Source organism: Cynocephalus volans, chromosome 18, assembly GCF_027409185.1.
Source record: "Cynocephalus volans isolate mCynVol1 chromosome 18, mCynVol1.pri, whole genome shotgun sequence".
Taxonomy (NCBI): Eukaryota; Metazoa; Chordata; class Mammalia; order Dermoptera; family Cynocephalidae; genus Cynocephalus; species Cynocephalus volans.
In genome coordinates this window covers 5,497,945-5,522,153 of record NC_084477.1, presented here as the reverse complement: position 1 = coordinate 5,522,153, position 24,209 = coordinate 5,497,945, and the positions used below count along the sequence as shown (strand labels likewise).

Genomic DNA, 24,209 nt, shown 5'->3' with positions numbered 1-24,209 from the left:
CAGTGGCCCAGCTCATCCACGGTTTTGCTTTCCATGGTTTCAGTTACCTGTGGTTAACTGCAGTCCAAAAATATTAAATGGAAAAATCCAGAAATAAACAATTCATGTTTTAAGTTGTTGTATTTAAATTTATTTATAAATGTATCTGTAAGTGTTCTCTTTTATTATTAGTTACTGTTAATATCCTACTGTGCCTGATTTATACATTAAACTTTATTGCAGGTATGTATTGGAAAAAACATAGCACTACATACATATGGGGTTCGGTACTATGTGCAGTGTCAGGCATCTGCTGGGGGTCTTGGAACAAACCCCTCCCCCCCATAAAGGGGGGATTACTGTAGTGGAGACCTTCGGGTAACTGGGTACTTGGGGCAAACAGAACGATACAGTGAAGAAATTAGAAAGGCCTTGTACCCCGTGCCGTTAACTGAGAGCGGCCCTTCACTTTGAGGCACGCTTTCAACTCTGCTCATTCCAGATTTTTAAAGATGCAGTCTGTCTAGGGGATAATTTAAAGATTTTTGCCTAATTGTTTAACATAAATTTGGTGACAGTAAGAGTGGGAAAATGCATTGATCTAAAGCCAATTGTGTATTTCTGTTTCTGTAAAGTTTGTATAAAACATACTGATTTCTGTCATTCTGTTTTGCACTTTGCTATCCCTGTGAGAATTATATTCTAAGAGCAGCATCTCCTGCTCTGAGTGATACTCCTCAGAGCATGTCCTCCTACTCCAGGCCTTGCCACTGGGCATCCTGTGTTAAAAAGAAACCTGTAGACGCCACCTGCCCCTTGAGGCTGAAGCCCTGAGAAGCAGGATCCCCTTCTCGGCCCCCACCCCCTCGCAGCCAGTGGAGGTGCACAGGGCTCAGGCGTCTGTAACACGCAGCACCCTAGGCTTTCCTCCCAGCGCCGTGCCTTGTGCAGGACTGACATGGCAGCTCTGCCGATCCTAGAGTAGTTACTCTTAAGCTCCCCTTTGAGGAGCGAGTGAAAGCTGTGGGCAGATTTTGAGTGTAACTTCTGGGGCTGCCAAGAATTCCAGGGCAGGCATTAATGCTTGTCTCAAATAAGCCGAGTTCTTTGAGAAGTACAAAGTGATAGTTCTTTGAGACGTGCACAGGCCGTGCTCTATCTGTGACCTAGGGGATAACTGTATTCTTAAGTTGTATTTTTAGGAGTGAGCTCTTCAGCCAGGCACCGAGAAGAGAGGTTGTTCTAGAAAGAACCTGCATTTTGTCGCAGTGGTCTATGTATATGTCCATGTGGTTTTGCATGTATGTTTGTTACCAGAAAAAAATGAGGACAGAGTTTTCAATATTCTCCTCCCACCCTGTTCTGTGGTTCTCCTTTGTTTTGTTTGACATAATCCCTGAAATTTTATACGTGACAACCAGCTATCCACTGTCTGTGTTGAGACTGTTACCGGACGCCAAGCATCACGTCTGCCGTCCGCTCAGCATCGTAGACGCTTGTTCCGTGCAGTTCGTTACTTGCCCTTCAACTTTACCCTGAAATGAATTTTCCTAAACTGAAATCAGCTAACAGTAGTCTTTTTCTTTCTTCTTAACAGCTCGTACCTCCTTTTAAGCCTCAAGTAACATCTGAGACAGACACCAGATATTTTGATGAAGAATTTACAGCTCAGACTATTACAATAACACCACCTGAAAAATGTAAGTAAATCAGGAAGGCAATGGATAACATTTTAATGTAAGTGAAGAAAACAGTCTTTCTTTTAACCATGTGGTATTTTCAAGATGAAATTCCGCAGTGACTTACTCCGTTCCATTTAAGAACCCGGAGTTCCCAGCGTGGAAATATCAAGACAGGGAGCCGCGAGAAAAGCTCTTCTGGGTAGGGCAAGTTACACAGCGAGAAAATGTAGACCAAGTGACAGGCTAGTGCGCCTTTCCCTGCTGTTCTCCAGCAGGTTCTTTTGACACGTTTGATTCTGAAACAGAGACTTCCCTGTTCCCAGGCTGGAATTCCTCATTCACAAACCAGCTTCAGAATGTTGCTGGGCCTGGGCTTCCACTTGCTTAATAGTCTTTAAATCGAGTCCCTCCTTTCAGCTTTCTCAAGTAGTAGTATCTGTGAAACATCATTTAGTTTGCTGGTCATGTTCTGATACATAAAAATTAAATTACATATTTGTGAAACTGCATGTTCCCACACCACTTCTAATCATTCTGCATATGCTACCATGTGTCCCCCTTGAAGAAATACTATAAATAAGAGGACTTTAAGGAAAGAAAAGGCTGTCAGATGTGACTTATAAACACGGTTATGCTGGCAGAGGTCTGTATCTGTCCTCCTTAACTGAAGACTGAGGATCAGGTTAAGTTTCGGGGAGATATTTGGACAACTAAAAGATTCTTTAAGTCACACATCCTCTCATTCCTTTATATTAATTATTATTAGCATATTCATTGTTACAAATCATAATTATTATCTTTTCCCCTTGTCCAATACACCAAACCATAGATTTGTTCTCTCCATCTGATAGACTCACTGTTCCTCTGCTGGTCTGTAGCCAAGACAATCTGTCCAGTGCTGCGACAGGTGTGCTCAAGTCCTACCCTATTGTCATAAATCAAGTGCTTCTTCTATTACTGTAGAGTATGCTTTGTGGACAGAGAGGACCTCGTTTTTCTTTTTTTTTCTTTTTGGCCTCCACTGGTGCCTCTCCTTGTGTCAATGCAGTTGAGAGTCTGGCGTCCCATCTGCACAGTGGCTGCGACTGTTGCTACAGAGACTAGCTGCTTTTGCAGCAGTCATGGCAATTGTGGTGGCTGTGGTGGGCTGCCCGCATGGAAATGGTGTTTTTGCTGTGCTCCTTACCTGGTTGCAGCTGGGTTTGGCTTCCCCCAGCTCCATGCCTTAGGACCCCAGTGGGGCCCCTGGTCTCATTCCTTTTTAAAACTCAGGTTAGTTGCTAGTGCTGATGTACACTAGGTGTCCATGAGGAAAGACTGAGTGAAATGCTTTTCCAGCTGTGGTTCACCCCACAGATTTTAGTGTGAAAAGGCAAACTAAGAGTCATCTAAGCCAGAAATTCTTAATCTGAAGTTCGTGGCCTGGCGGTCAGGGGACTGGTGACCCCTCTGAAATCAAAGATATAACTGTGTGCACGATGCACTTTTCTTTTTTTAGATTCTCAAGAAGTTAAGAACGTCTTAACTTTAATTTTATAGGTTGAGTTGCTCGAGGTCCCATAGTTAGTGTCAGCCGTAGCTGCGAGCAGGGCTCACCACATCAGCCGATGCGCAGGCTAAATTGTGAGATATCAGTGTGTTGCGGTCAGCTCCTCAGTGTGTCACCTGTGTTGGGGCAGGGGGCTGCCACTGTTCTGTGTGCTGTTGCTGGAACTGTGGAGTCACCAAGAGTCAAGAGACAACGTTAGCAAGCCTGCGGAGGCTTGGGAAAGTGGCTAGGGGCCGCCTGACGAGAAATGACGGCCACAGCTCGGCCTCTGGCCTCAGCACGGGCTGTGGCCATATAGTCGTCCCACATGCCGAGCAACACCAGTGAGTTGTTGGATTGGTCCCCGGGCAGTTTTCACCAAAAAGCATCTACTCGGCCCCATCATTTGGATCTAACTCTAATTATAATGAGACCACACTGTTCCTCTGCCTGTAACCTTCCGGTGGCCTCCCTCTGCTCTCCAAATCCAAGTCACTCACACTGGCTTGCATGGCCCTGTCTGATGGGCCCGTTCACCTTTCTGACCTCCTCCTGTTGTGTCTTCCCCCTCTATCCCTGCATTCCAGCCCCACCTTGGCCTTGCCACACGCCACCATGTCTTGGGACTTGTGTCTTCAGTGTTCTCTGCCGGGATGCTCTGTGTCCCAGGGCTTGCACGAAGAGCTCCTTGTCCTTCAGCTGACGTGTCACTTCACGGAGAGCCTCTGACCTCCAGCCTGACAGCAGCCCTCACTCTCACTTCACTGCCCGGCTCTATTTCTCTGGTTAACGTGTCCATGTCTTTGTTTCTTGTCTGTTTCGATCACTGGAACGTGCTGTCTCTGAGAGGAAGGACTCGTTGTGCCCTGGCTGCTAGCCCCAGCTCCGGCCCGACGCCTGGCCCAGCGTAGGTGCTGCATGCAGTTACCCTGTGGCGAGTGAGCAGCGGATGCTGAGAGCCCGAGCTGCGGGCCGGGAGGAGGCCCCGCTCCGGACAGACGGGGCCCCGGGGCCGGTGCCCGCTGCTGCCCGGTGTTCTCGCCTCCCGCTCCACGTCCTCAGCAGGCATTGGGGTGGGAAGGTCCTCACATGTCTCTGTCCTCAGCCTCTTTGAGACAATTTTACTTCTTACCTAGAGCCTTTGGCATTTGTCTCTTTTTAGGACAACTAAATAGGTTATTTTGAAGTTATAGAAATAGGTAGGCTCTGAAAATGCAAAGCTGTGGGTAGAAATTTTACTTCAGAAAGCTAACAGTGAAATCCTAATTTGGGAGATAGAGTGAGGGTGAAAAAGCCCCAGACTCAGGCTTGGGAACCTGCCTCGGGTCCTGTCTCAGCCACTTTCCAGCTCTGGGACGTGGCAAGTCACTTTGTCCTCGGGAAAAGGGAGCACAGGGCTGCGTGACCTCAGGAGCCGTCTTTGTCCTGCTGTGTGCTCAGAAGCCATCGCGTTAGGAAAGGTGCCTGCAGTTCCACAAGTTTGAACAATCCTATTTCCAGTTTTCTTTAAGTACCAGATGACCCAGTCCGTAGTAAATCCTGTTACTTTTTCTGTGACCCGCTCTGGGAAAGGTGACAGTAGATGCCAGGCTAACGGGAGTGGCGTGATGACAGCCTGGGGACGGGACCACCTGAAATAACGACGCTAGGAAGTGAAGACCAGAAAGGCCACAGGGAGACAGTTTAAACATCAACTAGGTTACACGGCAGTTAAACTAGAAATCGTTACGTGTGCCTCCTTAGGTGGTTATTTTTTTATGATTCACTTGAATTTCAAAGACTAGTTGTTAGGGATCAGTTCAACATTCGTCTCACCTGCCTCATCCCTGACGACAAGCCCATTTTCCTGAGAATTTATCATTAGTCTGCATTTTATTGCTCAATTTCTTTTTTTTTTTTTTTGTCGTTTTTTCGTGACCGGCACTCAGCCAGTGAGTGCACCAGTCATTCCTATGTAGGATCCGAACCAGCGGCAGGAGCGGTGCTGCGCTCCTAGCGCAGCACTCTACCGAGTGCGCCACGGGCTCGGCCCTTATTGCTCAATTTCTAGAGCTTCTAAAACAAGGCTGAAATGTTAGAAGGTGTTTTAAGTCCCCCAGCACAGTTTCTAGAACATAATTTGAATCTAGTTCCTCGACTTCGTTAATCAACAATATAAAAGCCACAAAGAATGCTTTTGCTGGCATGTCACATTTTATCACTAACAGCAACTCTGTTCTTAATATATATATATGTCATTTCAGATGTGGGTCGTGCTGTCTAAGCCCTGTGACTTCTCTGTCTTTCTGGGCCCACACACACATTGTAGTAATTCCAAGGTGGTTATCAAGATCCACCTGCAAGTGTAGGCTGGTGAAGGCCTGGCTTGTGGGCGTCAGGAGCAGGGTGTGGCCCTGCCCTGCTCCGCAGCCCTGGGCGGTATAGAAACAAGAACCCAGCAGGGTCATCTGTGTCTGACAGGGCACACCACAGTCTTGGGGTGGGAGGGCACCAGGGCCTGGCAGTCTTATTCCTGCTCAGGATCTAGAGAAGAAAGTCAGAGGGAAACCCTCAGCCATGTGTGCCCAGGCAGTGACAGCCCCACATGTGTGCAGGCGCAGCCCAGCCCAGCCCAGCCCACGGCACCCGGGGACCTCTGCACTCCCTGTCGCAGGGGAGTGGCCTTGGCGGTGGTTAACAGCAGAGTTTGCAGTTTGTAGTTTGACAGTCCCTGGATACATCCTAGGTTCCCTTTAGGGCAGATGGAAGGAGAATCGTGACAGGTTGCATTGTGACGACGTTTCACGTGCTCTCTTCTTTCGGTTTCGATTCGTGGTGCTGGTGAGAAACCGCTGCTGCTCTCACTGCTGACACCCAGAGGTTTTGTTCATAAAGGTCCACACAGAGGTGGCGTTCAAGTGGTCCACATTAGCACCATTTGCTAGCAGTCATCTTCCACTTGCCACCTTGCTTGTACAGGACAGAACGGAGTTATTTTCTAGGACAAATCAGCAGTTAGAAAGGCACAATGTTCCGTTTTCAACCAACAGCTGCAGTAACAGGCCGGATTGTCCTCACTGGTGTTAATTAGTTGAACAGATTTTGGAATGTGTCGTCTTTCGTTATATCCATTAATGGTCCTCTGCCTTCCTCATACAGAAAAAGAGGATTTCTTTGAGATCTGGTCGCTCTTAATGCCATATAATTGCACTTGTTAAGTGCTCTGAGAAAATTAGGCAGCGGGCACTCCTTGGCTGCGGGGATTCAGATGTAGCACGGAGAGTCCATCTTTGTTTCCTTTTTCCAGATGTGTTATTTTTAAACATAGTTCATGTCCATTATCATCATTGTACTCTGTGACATCCTTTCATAGCAGGAACTTATTGAAAGATGTTGACTGGGTGCGACAGGCTGCAGGATCAGCTGCCACTTCCTCCACCTCCCCTCCCACAGTGGCCCCACCTGTCAGGGCGGCACCCAGGTCCCAGGGAGCCACTGCGCTCCTGCTCCTGCTCTGGCTCATGCCCAAGTCGCAGCTCGTTTTGGGGTCACGATCAGATATTCGCCCCTTACTGTTATCAAGCCTGACAAAACAGAGGGAGCTGGAGTCATCCAGTGATGTCGCTGGCTTTCCGGAGTGTCAGGGTGCAGGGGGCTGCAGGGGTATGTGTGAGACTTGGGTTTCTTTATATTCAGAAGTGTGACGACTTGGTTGGTGAAGGGGCAGAGTGAAGGCCGTCTTTGAATTGTCAGCTGACATCCAGCAATGACTCCTCCTCTAAGAGGTAACCCAGCACCTGCCCCGCGGGGAGCTATGGCTGAGGCAGGACCCCACCCACCCGGCTTCTCCACCCCTGCGGGCCGGGCTGCTATGCATTTGCTCTGTAGCAACACTCCTCAAAACAAAGCTGTGGCGGGGGGGGGGGGGGGGGGGCCTTCTTTGAGATGTGATCGGCACATGTCAGAATCTGAGCAGTAAGATGTCAGCTGCCTTTTCTCTAGAGAGAGTTATGCTCTGTGACTCAGCAGTGGAACACCTTCTGGAGCCAGTGTTTCACAAGGAGTCAGAGACTTCTCTGAACCTCCACACCATCTGGAGACGCTGACTGTGCATCCAGTGGCGTTTACAGGAGGAGAGAGGCCCTCCGAGGTCAGGGTCTCACACGGGGCAGGGAGCCACGGGTGTTGCTTCGAGGCCTGATTCCCACTGAACACAGTGATATTTTCTGGGACATTAGAGGTCATAAATTTTGTTTAATGCCAACTTGATCCTATTTCTTAGAATCTACTGCATTAAGAACAGAACACTGAAAAAAAGAATATCGAGAAAAGAAAAGAACAGAAACATGTTATCCTTCAGACGAAGGCAAAGCATGCTGCTCCCTTATTAGGTGGCAGGGTCAGTGTCACAGTACAGCGGGATCTGGCTGTATCTTTTTCTCCTATTGCCTGAAATCGGTGCTGCTGGGAGAGGCTGGAAATGGAAAAGAATTGCTAGTGTGCTTCCTATGTGGATTTGAGGGATGGAATGATTTCGCTTGCAGGAATAAGGCTGAGTATTTGAAGCACTCGCTTCTTTCAGTCGCAGGGCAGCCCACGCTGGAGCGTAGACAGAGCGGGGCTGGCACAGGCGCGGGTGCACGTGTTGACCGGGGCGGGACGTAGGAGAAGACGCTGCAAGGTCACTTGGGATTTTCTAAATACAGGAAAACAGGGAAGATGAGGGGAGGGGAGCCCCTCTAGTGTCTTTTATTGCCTCTTCCAAGTCTTTTCTCACTGTTTCCTGATGGACCAGGACGTAGCTGCTGACATCTTTCCCTCCGCTTCCTGTCTTTGTCTCTTTATGCTGGTTTAAGTTTTGTCATAGGGAAGTTGGGAATGGCAAGGTAAGCCAGATGTTAGATGCTGATTAAAATGTTATTGGAAACTTTACTTTGCAATCGCACCTAAAGCACCATGACAAAAAAACACAAGTACTTGAAGACATTTGAGAACGGAATCTACGTAGATGACTTTGGATGCTGCAGAATTTACTGACTTCTGTAATTTTGACATACGTGGTTTCATGAAATGAAAGGATATTGAAGATTGTTCCTTCTTATACACAAAACTCTGCTTTAATATTTTTTCAGTTTCATTAAGTCTTTTTTTTTTTGTCTTTTTTGTGACTGGCACTCAGCCAGTGAGCGCACCAGCCATTCCTATATAGGATCCGAACCCGCGGCGGGAGCGTCGCTGCGCTCCCAGCACCGCACTCTCCTGAGTGCGCCACGGGCTCAGCCCTAAATCTTGAAATTTTGATGTCTTAGAGGTAATGTTATAGTAGTATTTCCTCATGGACCATGGCTTTGTGAAAAGCAGATAATTTTTGAAGTATAATTACTGTAGATTTTATTGATAATGACAAGTTTATGGGAGCTCCTGCCTCTGTTAATCCTTCTTACGTTAGGAGTTAAAAAATACAGAACAGAGATAATGTTGCAAAAAATAAATGTGAAACTAAAGTCGCTGTCTCCTGCCCACAGATGACGAGGATGGCATGGACTGCGTGGACAACGAGAGGCGGCCACACTTCCCGCAGTTTTCCTACTCTGCAAGCGGCCGAGAATAAGCCTCCACCACCCTGCTCCTTCACTGTCTTCTAGATCTATTCCAGAAAATGATTCCCAGACCCCCCCCACTATCCGAGCTCTTACAGATAGCAGGGCCACCCTCTGACATCCCAGACCAGCCAAGGGTCCCCCCCTTGCCGCCGTTCACCCTCATGAACACACACACAGACGCACACACACTCCAGTTTTTGTTCTTGCATGAAGTTGTATCTCAGTCTAAGGTCTCATGCTGTTGCTGCTATGGTCTTACTATTCTAGCAACTTTAAGAAGTAATTTTACAATCTTTGGAAGTCATGAGCCCACCATCTCTCATCTGTATACCAGCTGTCACCTTTAGCTCTTCTAGTTTTTTTTTTTCCCCCCTAACAGGGAAGGCTAAATGAGAAACACTGATTCTAGGTACATTTTTTAACTTTCTAGAAGATAAATCAAAAACTAATTAGACTAAGAAGATTTAGCTTGTAGCTCAGAACAAGCAGTTGTGGAAGGATGGTGATGTGCATATGCAAAGCTTTAGTAAAGTGTATGCGATCAATGCATAGAGTAGTTGTATGTTACAAAGGTTTGGCTGGAATTCATTAGGTAGCATTTGAGAGAAGGACTGAACAACTGTTGATACATATATATTTTAATTCCTGTTGGATACTGCAAAGGAAGCCCAATATCACTGGATGTCCAGACTTCACGGGCATCATGGGCAGATGAACCTTGCTCTGCAAGAAACAAAAGCATATGCACAGAGTCAAAGTCATTTAGAGGGTCTTAGGACACAGTTTGCACCAGAGAGCAGTTTTTCCCTGTGCTTGGAAACCTTTTTCCTTTCTTGATACCACCTCTGATGGCTGAAGAATGTAGACAGGTTTAATGATCCTGCTTTTCACCAAAATTTGTATACCAAGGTAAACAGGTGTTTGCCATATTTGTTTTAATTTTTTACTCTCAGTTCTTTGTGAAGTAGCTTTTTCTCAGATGTTACAACTTTGAATGTCCATTTACGATTTTGTTTGTATTGCAGTAGTATTTATTTTTTAGTGATGAAAATTGTATGTTATGTTAGCAGATGCAGTCCCACCTTAACACCAGGTAGACTTATTGCAGTTTCTTTTGATCCATGTGCAAGGAATGTACACGCCACTGAGAATCGTGCACTTTTCTCCTCTGTAAAAAAAAAAAAAAGTAAGGCTCTGAAATTGTATATATTGGTTAGAATTTGTCTTTGGGAGAAGAGATGCTATCATTTAACCCCTTGGTGCTGAAAATGAGAAAAGCCCCAACTGTCCATGCCAAGGGGTTCCTGAAACAAAAGATGTTGATGTCGGCTCAGTTGAGAACTGAAATGTTCCGGCGGCCTGGCAGCGTGATGTAGCGGAGAAAATCGAGGCCGGGGTGGCAGCAGGAAACGAGCTTCATGTGGCCACATGGACGTAGGTCCAGTGTTTACACAGTAGGCAGGAAAGGATAAGAACCTGGTGTGTTTATTCTGGTCATGGTACATCTATCACTGAATTAAGCCATCAGGGAGAGAAAAACAAAAGAAGAAAACCTCCAGCTTTTCTCTTTCTGTGTAGACTCATGTCCCCAAATTCCAGCGTTTCTCACTGAGGGGACGTGTATGCAAACCTCATCTTTCTCCCTCATTAATGACGATCTTCTGATTAAACCCTTCGGTGCTAGGAGCTGACATTTTCCAAAGCAGCCTATGAAGTCCGGGGGCCGGGGCCATCCCCTCCTGGGGCGATCGTGGAAATGTGTTCTGACAACCCGACAGCTCCCAACGGAGACTACAGCACGACGTAGTGTCCCGACCGCACTGTGCAGAAGGGCACGTGACTTTCTAAGTAGGCCGAGTCACTCGTGTGCAGATGTCTTAGCCTCGGCGCTGGAAGTGTGGGCTGACAGCTACGGAACCACTGCTGGCAGTGGGTGGGCCACTGGGACTGATGGGGCTAAAGGGCATTTTACTAAGGCAGCTAAGACACATTCAGACATAGGTCTTATCCTGATTTTTCATATTTCTACCTGAGTGGACTTCATCTGTAGTGTTAAGTAGGAAGTTACAGTAAGTAGTAGTTAATTCTTTCTCATACATAGAGCTTAACTTTTTTTTTTTTCCACTTGGAATTATGTTGAATGTTCACTTTGATAAGAAAGTAGATGAGAAGAAATGTCCTTTGAGATGTCCTGCATCCATCATATGAGAAGGGGACAGGGGGAGGAGGAGAGAGCTGAGACAGAGGGGAAGCGCGACACCGTCCACTAAGCATATAGCTTGTTGTTGTTTTGGTTTTGTCTCCCCAAATCTCAAGATGATTTCCAGGACCTTGGCCAAGGACACTTCTAAAGATTAATGACTGGCACTGACAGTGCCCCAGACTGGCCACTCCTTTTAGCTGGCTCTCAGTCCCCCAGCCATGCCAGTCACTTATCCCCTGAGACACCATGAGTGTCACACAAGTGTTTTCTTGTCTTTGGTTTTGAGAACCCTTTACTTTCACTCCCAGATCTCAGTCGGCTGGTGTGGAGGAATGGTAGAAATGCAGAAATGTGCGTGAAGGGAGATTCCTAAAACTTCCCTTGTGTTGCCCATGGCTGTGGGTTTGGATCGTGGCAGGTGCAGCGGCCTGAAACCTGGAATCAGTCTCGCAGAAAACGGTTCATTCAGTCTTTGCAGACTCCAGCTCATACTGTCTTGAAGTTTGACCTCTTGCCATAATGCAGCCGTCTTGGAGGGAATTGACCCTTTCTGCTTGGGTCGTGGGCAGGGTCACCACAGCTTTGCTTCCCACACCAATGACATAGCATCATTCCAGTATTGTTTCCATTGCCCATACTTGGTTTCTGGCTTCTTAAAGTGGACTGTTCTTGCAGGGGCCACTTGCTTCTCCTAGAGGACAAAAGTAAGGGCCTTCCTTACTAACTGCAGGGTCTATATCTTACACCTCAGTGTACACACTTTGCTGCTACTGTTTGTACTGTCTACAGTAGAATTTCCTTAATCTTGCTCCTGGTAGTGCATTACAGGCAAGCATGAAACGTAAAGTATTTATTTAAATAAAAAGAAAACCTCTAAATTGGTAGCTTTATAGTTTGTGACATCTCTTGACCTTGCTAGTTCTTTCATTAGCCCCACGCAAGATCTAGTCATCTGGTTAAATATTTTAAGCAGACGTTAACTATGAACCCAAGAAACTGTATTACTATTACTGTCGGTCATACTAAAACTGTTTATTTCCTTAAGTATATGACCCACAAGGATGTGAAATAACTACAGGACGCTGTTTTTGTACACTGTACATCCTTAGGATTTTTACACGTATATGATAGGGACGCCCATGACCTTCCTTCGTACAGACGGCCTGAATAAAGCACTATGCCAACCCGCTGCTTCTCTCTTTATTGTCATTGGACGTGGTTCTGTAAACTCGGAAAATTAAAGACTCTTTTCTGGGGGGGGGAAGGGTTTTTAGTAGCGCCACCTGGTTTTAACCTACCCTGTAAGAGATGTGGCAGAAGAATACATAAGTTCCTCCGAGCTCAGCTCACATGGGATTATTTTTACTAAGGTAAAATGGCAATAGTGCAGTTGTGCAAACTGACAAAGGGCTACTGGAAGGGGAGGTGCCCACCTCAGCATTGGGCACAGGACAGATCTGCTGTGAAGCCAGGCATGGGGGAGGTCTCGGACCTCGGAGGTCTGTTCAGACCCTAATCATCTTCACAACAAATGGTTTGGACCCCAAATTCTTCAGGGGTGTAGCTGCTCATTAATGTCTTCCTGACACTGTACTTTTGTGTGTACTTCCTCTCTCAGTGTTCTTTTAACGCTTCGTGGCAAACTAACAAACGTAGGGGACACGGGTGGTAGATGGGCAGGATGCCTGAGCCGCAGTCTGGTTTACGGTGAATCATTTTGGATGGGGCCTTTTTCAGATTTTACCTCATAGAGCTACAATTGTAGAAACTTGGCTTTGTTCCTGTGATTAAGCCAGATGGAGGGTGGCTTGGGGGACCAGAGTTTATCAGGCACGTGTGTGTGTGTGTGTGTCACAGCCACACTTGAAGGCATCCTTACATGTGCTCTTCTCAAAACCACTGGGGTTGACAGATCCAGGAGTCTAACATGAAGTGACCTCGATCATTCTTTAAAGGTGCTATTTTCAGGATATTGTATAATTTATTCACAGTATACCTAAAACAGAACTGACGACTGAAATATCTCATGGGACAGGCTTTATGTCTGGCATGTTTGATGAAATCGAAAATTTCTGCATCTGAATGGAAGTTCTGCTATTTCAGGCTTGAAACCCTTGTGTGCTCGAGAGACTGGAATGGTCTGTGTGTAGATGTCACCACGTCCAGAGCCTGCATCCTCCACGTCACTTCCGAGAGGCAGGGCAGGACGCGGGGCACCGCCATGCCAGTGTTGAGACGGCGGCGGTGGGTCGCTGGCCGGGAAGACAGCCCCGAGGTCAGGGACCTGTCCCCGCTGCAGCCTTGCCTTTAGTGTCGAATTGTCACCCTCAAGTCCAACACAAAATTGTCAGTGTCCCATTTTTTATTACTTTAAAGCATTTGAGGGCTTAACTGTGTAGGAGAAATACTATTTTAGAATAAAATGATTTGTGTACAGGTATTTGATATACTCTAAGTAAATTTTCTAATTTCGCTACATTTTAAGCTCCCCTAAATACTGCATATGGAAGAAAGAAATCCAACACCACCAAGCCAAAGATGCTTTTTTTGTCTGTTTTTGTGGTTAACGGAATGGGAGAATAATGTTCGGTGCTTCCTGGTGTCCCGACTGTGCACGAGTCAGTACGATGCTGAGTAGCGGAGTCTTACGGGACGGTGATTAAGGGCAGGGGAATGACACGTACATACAGATCAGAAAAAAGGGAGGAAAAGCTTGGTCCTTAATACACGTCGGCCTCGTTCAAATATGTGCCTTTTCGGTGTGTTGCGTTCACCGCTGCAAGGTAAAAGGAAACGTTACAGTCCAGGTCTCTCCAAAGTTCATTTATTGAAATTCCTGTGTGTAACCGAGCATCAAACAAGCTGATTGAACACACAGTGACTCGGAGCCGTTCCTGGAAACACCCCAGGAGCTCCTGTCACCTGGTGACAGACCCCGTCCCGCCCGTCCGTCCGTTGCGCAGGGACGGCCCCGCTGCAGCCAGGGGAGGTCATGGTGCGTCGTGTCATGTGAAGTACACGTTGGATGATTGTAAATATCTCTGTAAATCATTGGTTTCACTCTGTTTCATCCAGGTCAGCAATCAGACTGTGGCATGCTGGGTAACTGGAAAAAATGATAATAAAAAGTAAGTTTAAATAGATCATGTTCTTCAATGTGATTTGTCTTCTCATTGGTTGGTTCAGTCACCTATAATAAATTTTTGGAGAGAAATATTCCTATCGCTGAAAATGCGGAAATTATATGGAACCAACTGTATGAAAAGTTGGTGCCTCGTCTTGACCATAGGTCAGAGCCCTCGGCTGAAATGAACATAAGTTTAACCATTTCATGTTAATGCTTTAAATCTGAAAACAGTCTGACTCCAGGCATCCGTGTGCCTCTTAAATGAGGACAGGCTGATGTCTGGACATGGCCAGAGATCCAGCTCTTCCCTCTCTGAGAAAGGAGACACTGATTTGTGCTGGAGTCTGTTTACTGAAAATTGACCTGACGACGTGGCAGGTAAAGCTAGAACAAAAACAGGACATAGACCAAATGCCCCTAACAAATTTCTGGTGAAACGATGCAAGCTAAAACCTGCAAGTTTTTAGCTGTAGGACAATTTACTGTAACGTATATAAAGCGTCCACACGTGGAAAGCCCCCCCAGGCTAGAAGAGGGACTTTGGTGCACTGTGGTCTCTTAGTTTTAAACAGATAGAAATGCTTCAAATCCACTCCGTGCACATCAGTTTAGGGAGAGGAACGTATTGGACGCTATTGACCGCCTTTGTTGACAGCTGTGCAGGTGAGACCACATCGGGAGGTAGTGGCCGAAACCACTAGGAACAGTCACATTCCACAGAACATGTCTTGACTACTCCTACAATGCACCATGTGGTAAGAGGGTGAAAATGCTGTCCTGGCCTTCTGAGGGTGTCAAATTCAGAGAAGGGTCAAGACGGTGTCTCTCAAACCTCTGTTATGTCAACAGATAAGTGGGAAAGCGGTGCAGGCCAGGCCCAGTCTGGTCCCTGTGTAGCTGGGAACTGACTTCAGCCTGGCCGTCCCCAACGTGGATTTCCTGAGCTAAGCTCCGAGGGAGGGCTCTTGTCAACCGAGTTTAAGCCGTGATTACTTGCTGGGGACTTTCAGGACAGGATGATGAGTGACACAAATCGATTCACACTAGATATATGGAAATCAGTCTGTTGCCTTTTTTCAAAATGAAAAAAAGGTAACATACGTTTCAAGTGGACCTCGCAGTAAGAGACATCGGTGACGCCCTTGTCATGAGTGAGGCTGAGTGGAAGCGTCTCCGTGCAGGGTCATCAGAGCATGACGCGAGCACCTGGGCCTCGGGCTGAGACACACAGCCTCGCCCGGGCCAGGCACCCTGCGCTGTGCCGGGGTGGCCTCCCCTCTGGTCCCCAGTGCTTCTGTTCCCTGGGCCCTTCCTGAGCCACCACAGGGGAGTCTCCCCTGCCCTTGACTGTGCCATCGCACAGGGGCACGGGAATAGGGAACACAGCACCAGCTGCCACCAGCTCCATGTGACCAGGCACAGGGTCTCCATCTTGAGCTGATCTGCTTTGACCGACCCGCCCCAGGGCACTTCTGCCTGTGACTGCTGTGACTGATCCTGTGAACAACCCTCGCTCTCTAAGGACCGGGAACGGGGCAGGTCGCCTGGGGTGTGGATGCTCTCGAGGTTTGGCTCAGTTCTGAACCTCAGACGTTCTCTGGTGACTTTCGGTGCAAGGATGAGCAGGAGCCGCAACAGGCACATTCGAGAGAGAACTGCAGCCGAACGCGGGGGACAGCGCCGGGCACAGCAGCAGTGGCAGGGAAGGAAGGGCTGGGGCCCGGGTCGTGCGTGCAGTCTGGGGTCACGCTCAGCTCCGGGACACTGGCCTTGCCTGTGACGAGTCTTGGTGGGGCTGTGGGCTCCCAGGCGTCTAGTGATTTGTCATCATCCATCTGTCCCCACTCCGTGGGGGGCCATCCCAGCGTGTCTCCAGGAGCACGTGCCCGCGCTCTCCTCGGTGGGTTTGTATTTTACCTGGTTTGGGCGAGAAGCCCTCCCTTCCCTGTCACTTTCCCACTGTGGCACTTGGTGCCTGGCACCGTGTCCTCCCCAGGACGGGCGCTCAGTGTGCAGGGGCTGGTGGATGCCGTGCACTGTGGCACTGCTGTCCTGTCTGCTGAGGGCGGCACGTGGACCTGGTGATGCACGTTGCTCAGTGCCTGCCCCCATGCGACAGCACGTCCTCTGGTGACTGCCCGAATCTGGCTTACCTGCCCTCCCTCCTAGGGAGATCAGCGATGCTTATTTCCAGAAAGTCAGCTCCGACGTCCTCCCACAGTGCCCAGCCTGGCTGTCCAGGAGAGTACCGAGCGCACCAAGCCCTTACCGTGGTCCCCGGGTGCTGTGGCCGCATTGGCAGCCGCTCCTCTGGACTGTCCGCAGATGACAGACACGCTCCACCCGCAGGCCCTCTGTCCTAACCCATTTTTTTGTTCTCATTTTCAATCCTAACGGAGCCTCCTCTCCACACACCCTGACTGCTGCCTAATCTACGTCTGACGTTTGACTCTGCCCAGAGATTACAACATGAGTTGCTCCCGGTGACCTGGACTGTTCCCCGGAAGCCGGGTTGTGGGCCGGGTCCTTGTCCCCAGGCCGGTCTGAAAGGCCCTTCGTGCCCCTTGCGCCCCAGCCCCGCCGCAGCCTTCCTCACGTGCACACGTGTGTCCACGTGGCCAGGTCAAAAACTAGTCCTGTTCCCTGTGCGTCTGGCTTTGGTAAAGCATCTATTTTTAACTGGAGAGGGCAGACCCCCCAGCTCCATCTGGGGCACTGCAAAGCTTGCCCTGAGGTGACAAAGCCCCTGGCAGGCAGCCTCCCCTGGTGTTCTGGGAGGGGACCTGCTCGCGCTGCTGCTGCAGCTCTGGGCCTGCCCGTCCGTCCTTCCCCGCTGGGGCACCCCCTTCTCCCCAGCTTGCGGCCCAGCTCTCGAGGACGAGGTGGCTTCCTGCCCATCCATGTCCCATTTCTGTTCACTTCATTCCTCTGGGCCTTATTTTTCCATCTCTAGAAAACAAATGTTAGATTATTTCTGTGAAATGGCCCTTTCGAAAGCCTATGATGATCTCAGCACTAACTCTCGGCTTCGTCATCATCAGTGCTGGGCTCTGGGCAATGAGAGGAGCCCCCTTTTGAAGGAAAGTTGGTTCTTTTTTTTTTTTTTTTTTCCTTTTTTGCCAGAAATTGAGTGATACAGAAGCTAAAAATGTTACCTGAAGTGGTGCAGAGCTGAGATTTGAACCCAGACAGTTTGACCTCCGAGTCCAGCCTCTCTCATGCCAGGCCACCCTGCCCGTTCGGAGCAGATCGGTGAAGGTGCCCCTGAGCAACCGACGTGACTGTCTGTGGAACTACGGGCTGGCCAGGACCTTAGTGGGAATGTGGCTGTTGCCATCTGCGAAGCGGGACAGGAGCGAGGTCGCCCCAGACCATCCGGCCATTCTTTCCCGGCCTGCAGTGGCCAGAGTTCAAAGCCTGTTTCTTGACTGCCAGGCTGGGCTTTGCTGCGTCTGGCTTCCAAGAAGGGAAGAGAGGCGTAGAAGGCAAAGAAATGAGAAGTGGGCGCAGGAAAGGCCACCCTGCAGACAAGGTGTGGCTTTCTGTAAAACAGCATCCCAGGCTGGACTTGGGACTTGCAGGGTGCAGGGAGGCGGCCCCTGTGTGGGTCAGGAAAGCTGGAGCATGAGCAGGAGGGGCTGGGGTTTCAGGGACTGTCACTGGGGTGCTCTGCCCTCCCCAGAGCCCTCAGACACAAGCCTGCCTTCCGCAACTTGGGATGCGAGTTCGTAGGCTTCTGGCTTTCTCGAGTCCCATAAGCCACGAGAACTTGCTCTGCACATGGGCAGGTGTCTGTGTTTTATTGAACCATGTTTCCATGGTAAATAGATTTTAAGAATCCCCAAAGGACAGACAGTGTCACCAACAGCAGAGAGTGGAGCCTCTGGCTGCCTCATGTTTGAAAGTGTTAAAAATAAAGACAACGCTGACATTTGGGGTTGTAATGTGACGGAATTACAGTCTTTTAAAGGCAAGAACCACTTATCTACACTCCATGTAATATTCAGTGTTTTGTTCACTTGTCTAATTGGATTACAATATTTAGCTCCCCTTAAAATCTTGATTGTGAATTTATATTGCAAAATGTAATGTCTGACTCAGGAAGCAATAAGCAGAGCAAATGTATCTGAAGCAATATAAAATTCAATTTATTTTTCTTCCATGAGTCTTCTTTTTTTGGAGACTGGCTGTTATGGGGATCCGAACCCTTGACCTTGGTGTTGTAACACCGCGCTCCAGCCAACTGAGCCAACCCACCAGCCCCTCCTCCACGATTCTTATTCTGAAAGTATTCACTTTTGGACCATGTGATGTCAATGGAAGAGTAAGTGTGGGTCAAATAAAATTCTATGTGCTTTTCAATATAAATTATATGCAGGACACTCAGTTAAAAAAACAAAAAGTGAAAAAAACCGTATGCTGTTTGAGCTGCTTGGGGAAGTTTCTCGGAGGGCCCTAAGACGCTTATGTTAGAAATGCGGCACCCGGGGTCTTATGTCATTCTATAAAAACACTCAGGCAGCAGGGAGTTAATGACATTTTAGCTGCATATGTTCCAAGTTTATTTAAAAAAATATGCAAGTCACTTTGGTTGACAGTGTCTTGTACACAGTTTTGAAAGAATCAGGGCAAACTTTAACAGAGTCAGTTTTTATTTGAAAAATATTTTCTGGGAATGTATCAGTGTTTATTTTTGAGACTGACAATTCGGGTGAAAATCAGGATAAAAACAAAAAAACAACAATTTGGTTGAAATCAAATTGTTTGTTTTCATCTATTTAGAATTCTTTCCAAAAAATCTTGGTTCAGGAGGAGGCTTTTTAGTTTACTTTACTCGGTGTATTTGCTGTTCTGTGCAAGCACCATCTGTCCTGCAGGTAGCTAACTTTGTGGGAGCTCCTGAGTGTGCTGGCCGAAGCCCCCACGGCAGACGAGTGACCCCCTCCAAGTCCCAGCGTGGGCGATCTGCACACTTCGTTCCCGCACCCGCGTCCCACTCTCCCTCACTTGCAGTCACATTTCTAGAGTTTCCCTCCTCCCTTTGCCTCCGGTCCCAAAGGGGCCTTTCCTGCCACCGCCATCATCAGTGTCTTTGCAGCTCTAGGCTGTGAGTGCTTTGGTGTAAGGAAGAGAATGTCAGTGATCCTGAGTATAATCACATATGGCTGCTGGATCCATGGACAAGTTTAAATCAAATTAGAGAGTAAATTCACTGCCAAGAATGCTTAGAAGTCATAGGGCCAACCGATTAACCACTGACAAGGCGGTTTCAGGCTCTGCTTTCTAAACGGCAAGGGACTGAACACTGAGGACTGAACCAAACAGGCCGCTTAGGACAACAGCGAACAGAATGCGCAAGTCAGTGGAAACCATTTTCATTACCAGTAAATACGTAAACACGTAAGATCATCTCGGTCTTTAGGATGACCCTCTCAGTGGACAGTGTCTGTCCCTCCCCCTCTGCCAGAGGCCGTTCTCCCTGAAGAAAGCTCGGCTTTCCTCACCAGCTGGCTCCACCCGTCCTGGCTGGATGCTCCAGCCCCCAGGCTCTGGGTCGCAGACCCCTGACCCTGCTCCAGCTGTCAGGTCTTGCCTAAACTCCCCTGGGACCCATGGCCCTCAGCCCAGATGCCACCGTCACGCCACCACTACCACGGTCCCAACTCCCCCATGCAGGGCCTGCCTCCCACGAAGGGCAGGGGTGCCTGTTGCTGGAGACAGGAAGGAGGGAGCGGGCTTGGGGTGAGGTTGGGTTAGAGCTTCAGTGTCTATTTCTCCACAAGGACCAATATGGATGTTTCGTGACATTTAAAAGCCATTTTCTAGAATTTTTGTCCCCCAGAGCAAGGCAGATTAATAAAGCCATTATTTTAAGTCAGCCCTAAACTAAGAACAAGCCAAAAAGCAAGGCTCGAGCGTGACAGTCAGCACCTGAGCTCTGTCCCTGCAGGCCGGTGAGCACAGCCACCACCACGACACAGCTCCCGCTGCCACACGGGAGGTGCTGCGTGTGCCAGGCCTTTCACAATAGGGCCTTCTAAACAGGTGAGACCTTTCCTGTCAGAGGCCACAGGCCAACCCCGAGCCCCAGCAGCCAACCTCTGCTCCAGGGCAGGCGGTCAGGACATGGGAGCTGGTCGCTGGGAAGTGACTGAGCTCTGGAGCAGCTGCCCGGGTACTGAGTGGACAGAGGTTGTTAAGAGTTGGAAATGCAAACTCAAGTTATTATGTGTCATTCAGCCAGGCTGAGAAAATGGAAGGCTTTAGCTAAACCATTCCTAAACAGGGGGTGAAGGCAGCAGTAAGACGCCCAGGGCTGGGTCCAGAGCACTCTCTCCGGGCAAACACAGGGCGCTGATCGCTCGGGAGCCCTCAGGAGTCAGCGTCTTCCGAAATACCTGCTGGGGTCAAACAGCAGCCTTACTCTCTTCACGGGCTCACTGGAAGCTTAACTCCCAAGTCAAGCTGACTCCATGGCCAAAACACATCCCAGAGGTCCACGTCTGCTGACAGCCCTACCTGGAGGTTACTGCAGCACTTGGGCAGAAAGCGCAGGCTCCGGGTCTAGGTATTCTGCAGAGCGTTTGCAAAACTGGACCCTGCCTCCTGGCTGACCACTGGTATTTGCTACTGAAAGCCAACATTTCCTCTACCAAATTTCTTTTGTCATGTTCATATTTAAGTAACTCCCAAGTGCAATATGTGACTCTGAAAGGCTGCTTTAGAGACAAGCCAGATGGGCCAGTACGGATAGCACAGGACAGGCAAATCAGCTCTGTTGCATCAGGCCACAGAAGAAAGACCTGCTCATTTTTCTGAGGATTTTTTTGAGGTTTGGGTTTTTTAATGCATTTTGTGAAAATTCTGCAATTCATTTGGCAATTACCAGATTTTTAAAGCCCTAGAAGAAGCTTCTAAGCATAGATGGTCCATGTTAGGATCTAAGTGTGCTGTAAAGTAGGCAGATGGGGAGTTAAAAGGAAAAGCCCACATTATAATGATCTATTCCAGAAGCCACAGGAAACTGCCATGTGCTCTGAGCTTCTACACAAGACTCCTCATAATCCAACTTCTGAAACAGTTCTCGGGTCTTAGAGGCCAAAAGATTCACGCATGCCAGGAGTCACATCACCTGCCTGGAGAGCCAGCAGCCCTGTTGCCCTGACCTTTTGGTTGGCCAGGCCTAGCTGGCACCGCCAGGGCCCTGCCTCGGGGCCTGCCCACACAGCTGGGCTCTGGCTGGGCCTGGCCGCTGGGGTGGCAGATGAGGGACTTAGGGCTGAGCACACCTGAGAAGCACAGCCAAGAGGGACAAAGACCGTCCCGCTGCTGCCGCCGCCACAAGCCCTGCCTTCGCTGTGCTGCTCTCCCCGGTGGCTCTCCCAGGACCTTCTCAAGATTGGGGGAGAAAGGAAAAGAAAAACCTGACATTTCTTCAGCCTACTACATGCCTGAGCGCCTCCCAAGCCCCTCACAGCTGCACCCTTTAATAACTTCCAATATCCCTCTGTTAGGTGGGCATCATGCCAATTGTGTAGAAGGGGAAACTGAGGCTCAGAGGAGACTTAAGTGACTTGTCCAAGGCTTCACAACAACGACACAGTCTGGAACTATTCTCTGTTCTTTCTGGCTCCAAACACTTGGGAGGTTCTCAAACTTTAGTGTCCTCCACAGTTACCCCCACAACCTGTTAGGATGCAGACTCCTGGGCACTGCCCCCGGCCATGCTGCCTTGGTTGCATGCGGTGGGGCCCTGGCATCCTGGACGACTGTGGTGCCGTGTGGCTCGGACTCAGAGCCGTGCTCTCCGCCTTCCCCATGCAGGGACGGGAGTGGGGCCGTGCCAACATCTCCAGGCCGTAGCTCAGGGACTGGCACCCGGCGGTGCCCACTATTGTGAACAAACGAATGCTCTGCAGAAGGATTTGGTGGGGTGAGTGGGAAAAGCCAGTATTTACAGCTTCCTGACAACCCTTCAGCACGTGGTCATTTTGAAAAGAGAATGAGGGTCAATTCCTCATCATTTTCATCTCCAGATCTGTTTTTCCCAGTAATCACTCCCAGCACTTCCTGCGGGAAGTCCCCTGGGCACTCAGGGTGAGCACCTGGTGAAATCCTAATTCAGGCAGTGGCCACGGCCAGCCCACGGGCCACCTCATTATCCTGACAAACTGCTTGATGGGGCAAAAAGCACAGCCTCTCTGACAGGAAGAGAAGCAACGTGGGAAGAAAGAGGTTGCGTTCCATACGCCAACTCACCTGGGCACGTTCTTTCCTCCACTGTCCCTGCTGGTGGCCCCGGCTCCGACCTGAATGGGGAAAGCCAGGGCTGTAGAGTCAGACTTAGGCTCCATTTGTGGTGTCCCTACTTGCTAGCTCTTTGGCTTGTCTGAGCCTCAGTATTCCTATCTGTAAAATGGAGACGGTAATGCTGGTCTGGCCGGCTTGTTCAAGGGTAAAGAGAGTTAATGCACGTTCTGCATATAACACTGCTGGACGCTCTGCAAGCACTCAAGGTACTAGCCCAATTATCCGTCAGCTAATTTAGGACAAGCCTCCTGAATTCCATTCGTGAGAAAGTCCCTAATTGGGAACACTCTCTCCTCAGCCAGTTCAAGCCGTGCCCACCCTTCAGGGGTAGTTCAAGGCCCCCTCCCCCACAAGGCCTGCCCTGACCATGGCAGTCCCCCCTCCGGTCCCCTCCCGCCCCCAGCAGTGTGGTCTGCACAGGGCAGCTAAGCGCCCTGAGGCTTCTGGATTCCTGGGCCTGGGACCTTTCGCCTGCATGGGCTCTGGCTCCCTTACCAGGCCCAGCCCACAGCTTACTCTTCTCTGTGTCGCCCTCTGTGCCCAGTATAGTCTTCAGGATCTTCCTCCCAGCTAAGACCAATGTGATCAGGAGGAATTGTAGCCTGTTAAGGTGCAGCTCTGAAAAGGGAACGTGAAAAAGACCCATCTGCAGACCCCCACGTGTTCTCCCTGGCGCTGGCTTTTGCACGGTACCTGGACTCGCAGACGGTCCACCTCTTCCGACAGGCTCTGTCTCTCCAGGAGCAGCTCTTTCTGCCTGCTGAGGAGCTGCACTAGCTGCTGTGCTGTGGCCTGGCTGTGTCTGTCCAGCTGCCTGAGCCTGGAGAGAAATCCACCGCAGAATTAGAGATGGGTCCTGAGAAGTGGGTGCTTCAGAGAATAGGGGGACAGCTGACTCCAGCCCTTTCCACAGGCTGCATTGCTACATGGACGAGGGGAGCTCCTGATAGGGAACCGTGAGCTTAAAGTCTCGGGGGAGCCTGAGGTGCATGGCTCTGGCTAGCAGTGGCCCTTGGCAAGCATCTGTGACACTGAATGGCACTGGATCAAGCGTGCGCGGGAACTGAGAGCCTTCCCAATACATTGTCAATTAGAAAACACACAGATAAGCTGGGTGAGTAGAAGAAAAATTGAAACCTTGAACTCCCAAGCAGAGAGCAAAGATGAGGCGCCTAAATGCCTCCACCGTTCAGCTAGAAACGTCTGCGGCAGGCTGAGCAGACGGCCGGCCCTGGCTGGGGAAGTGGGCGAGGAACGATGGAAACACTGAACTAAGGGCTTTCCATTATTAATCGACCAGTCAATCACGAGCTCCGGCATCGCTGACCAGATGTCTTTAAAGATCCTAAATTTGTCATTCTGCTGATGGGCTCTCCTCTCCAGACTTGCTAATTCAAACTATTATCCTCATCTGTCCACAGACGGCTTCCTACAGCCACTAGCACACCCACGGAGAAGTCGACTTTGGATTACATTCCGAGTTGAAAGACGACCCAGAACTGTTCTGGAAGGAAGGTAGATGCGAGCCCTTCTGCAAGGTCCTCACCCACCAAAAGGACCGGAGGGGAAATCAACTTGTATTTTCACAAGAAAAGGATTTTAAAAGCTCAGGGTGCATTTCAAGCTTCAGGCTATATGAGTCAAACACCTGGCAGACTCTTCTGCAGACACTGGTGTGGGGCTGCCCTTGGTTCAAGCTCTCCTGGAGGGGCGACCCCGGTGGGCTCTGAGCACAACTGAACATTTACACGGCCGAAGATTCGGCCTTCAGGTTGGGCAGGTTCATCTACTGGAAATG

General features: G+C 49.3%; 2 protein-coding genes across 4 annotated transcripts in view; one reads left to right on the top strand and one right to left on the bottom strand.

Annotated features, from left to right (window-relative positions):
• The window catches only part of AKT3 (AKT serine/threonine kinase 3), a 275,734-nt gene extending 263,600 nt beyond the window's left edge, over nucleotides 1-12,134 (top strand). For all 3 annotated transcript variants that reach the window (XM_063082725.1, XM_063082726.1, XM_063082727.1), the window contains 2 exons: nucleotides 1,577-1,679; nucleotides 8,694-12,134. In XM_063082725.1, coding sequence (XP_062938795.1) covers nucleotides 1,577-1,679; nucleotides 8,694-8,779 — 189 coding nt within the window. In that variant the 3' untranslated portion in view covers nucleotides 8,780-12,134. The remainder of the gene's footprint in view (nucleotides 1-1,576; nucleotides 1,680-8,693) is intronic.
• A 1,770-nt stretch (nucleotides 12,135-13,904) lies between these two features.
• The window catches only part of SDCCAG8 (SHH signaling and ciliogenesis regulator SDCCAG8), a 209,818-nt gene continuing 199,513 nt past the window's right edge, over nucleotides 13,905-24,209 (bottom strand). Inside the window, exons 17-18 of the mRNA XM_063082814.1 lie at nucleotides 23,105-23,231; nucleotides 13,905-14,080 (exon numbers count right to left, since the gene is read on the bottom strand). Of these exons, the coding sequence (XP_062938884.1) occupies nucleotides 14,051-14,080; nucleotides 23,105-23,231 (157 nt within the window). The 3' untranslated portion in view covers nucleotides 13,905-14,050. The remainder of the gene's footprint in view (nucleotides 14,081-23,104; nucleotides 23,232-24,209) is intronic.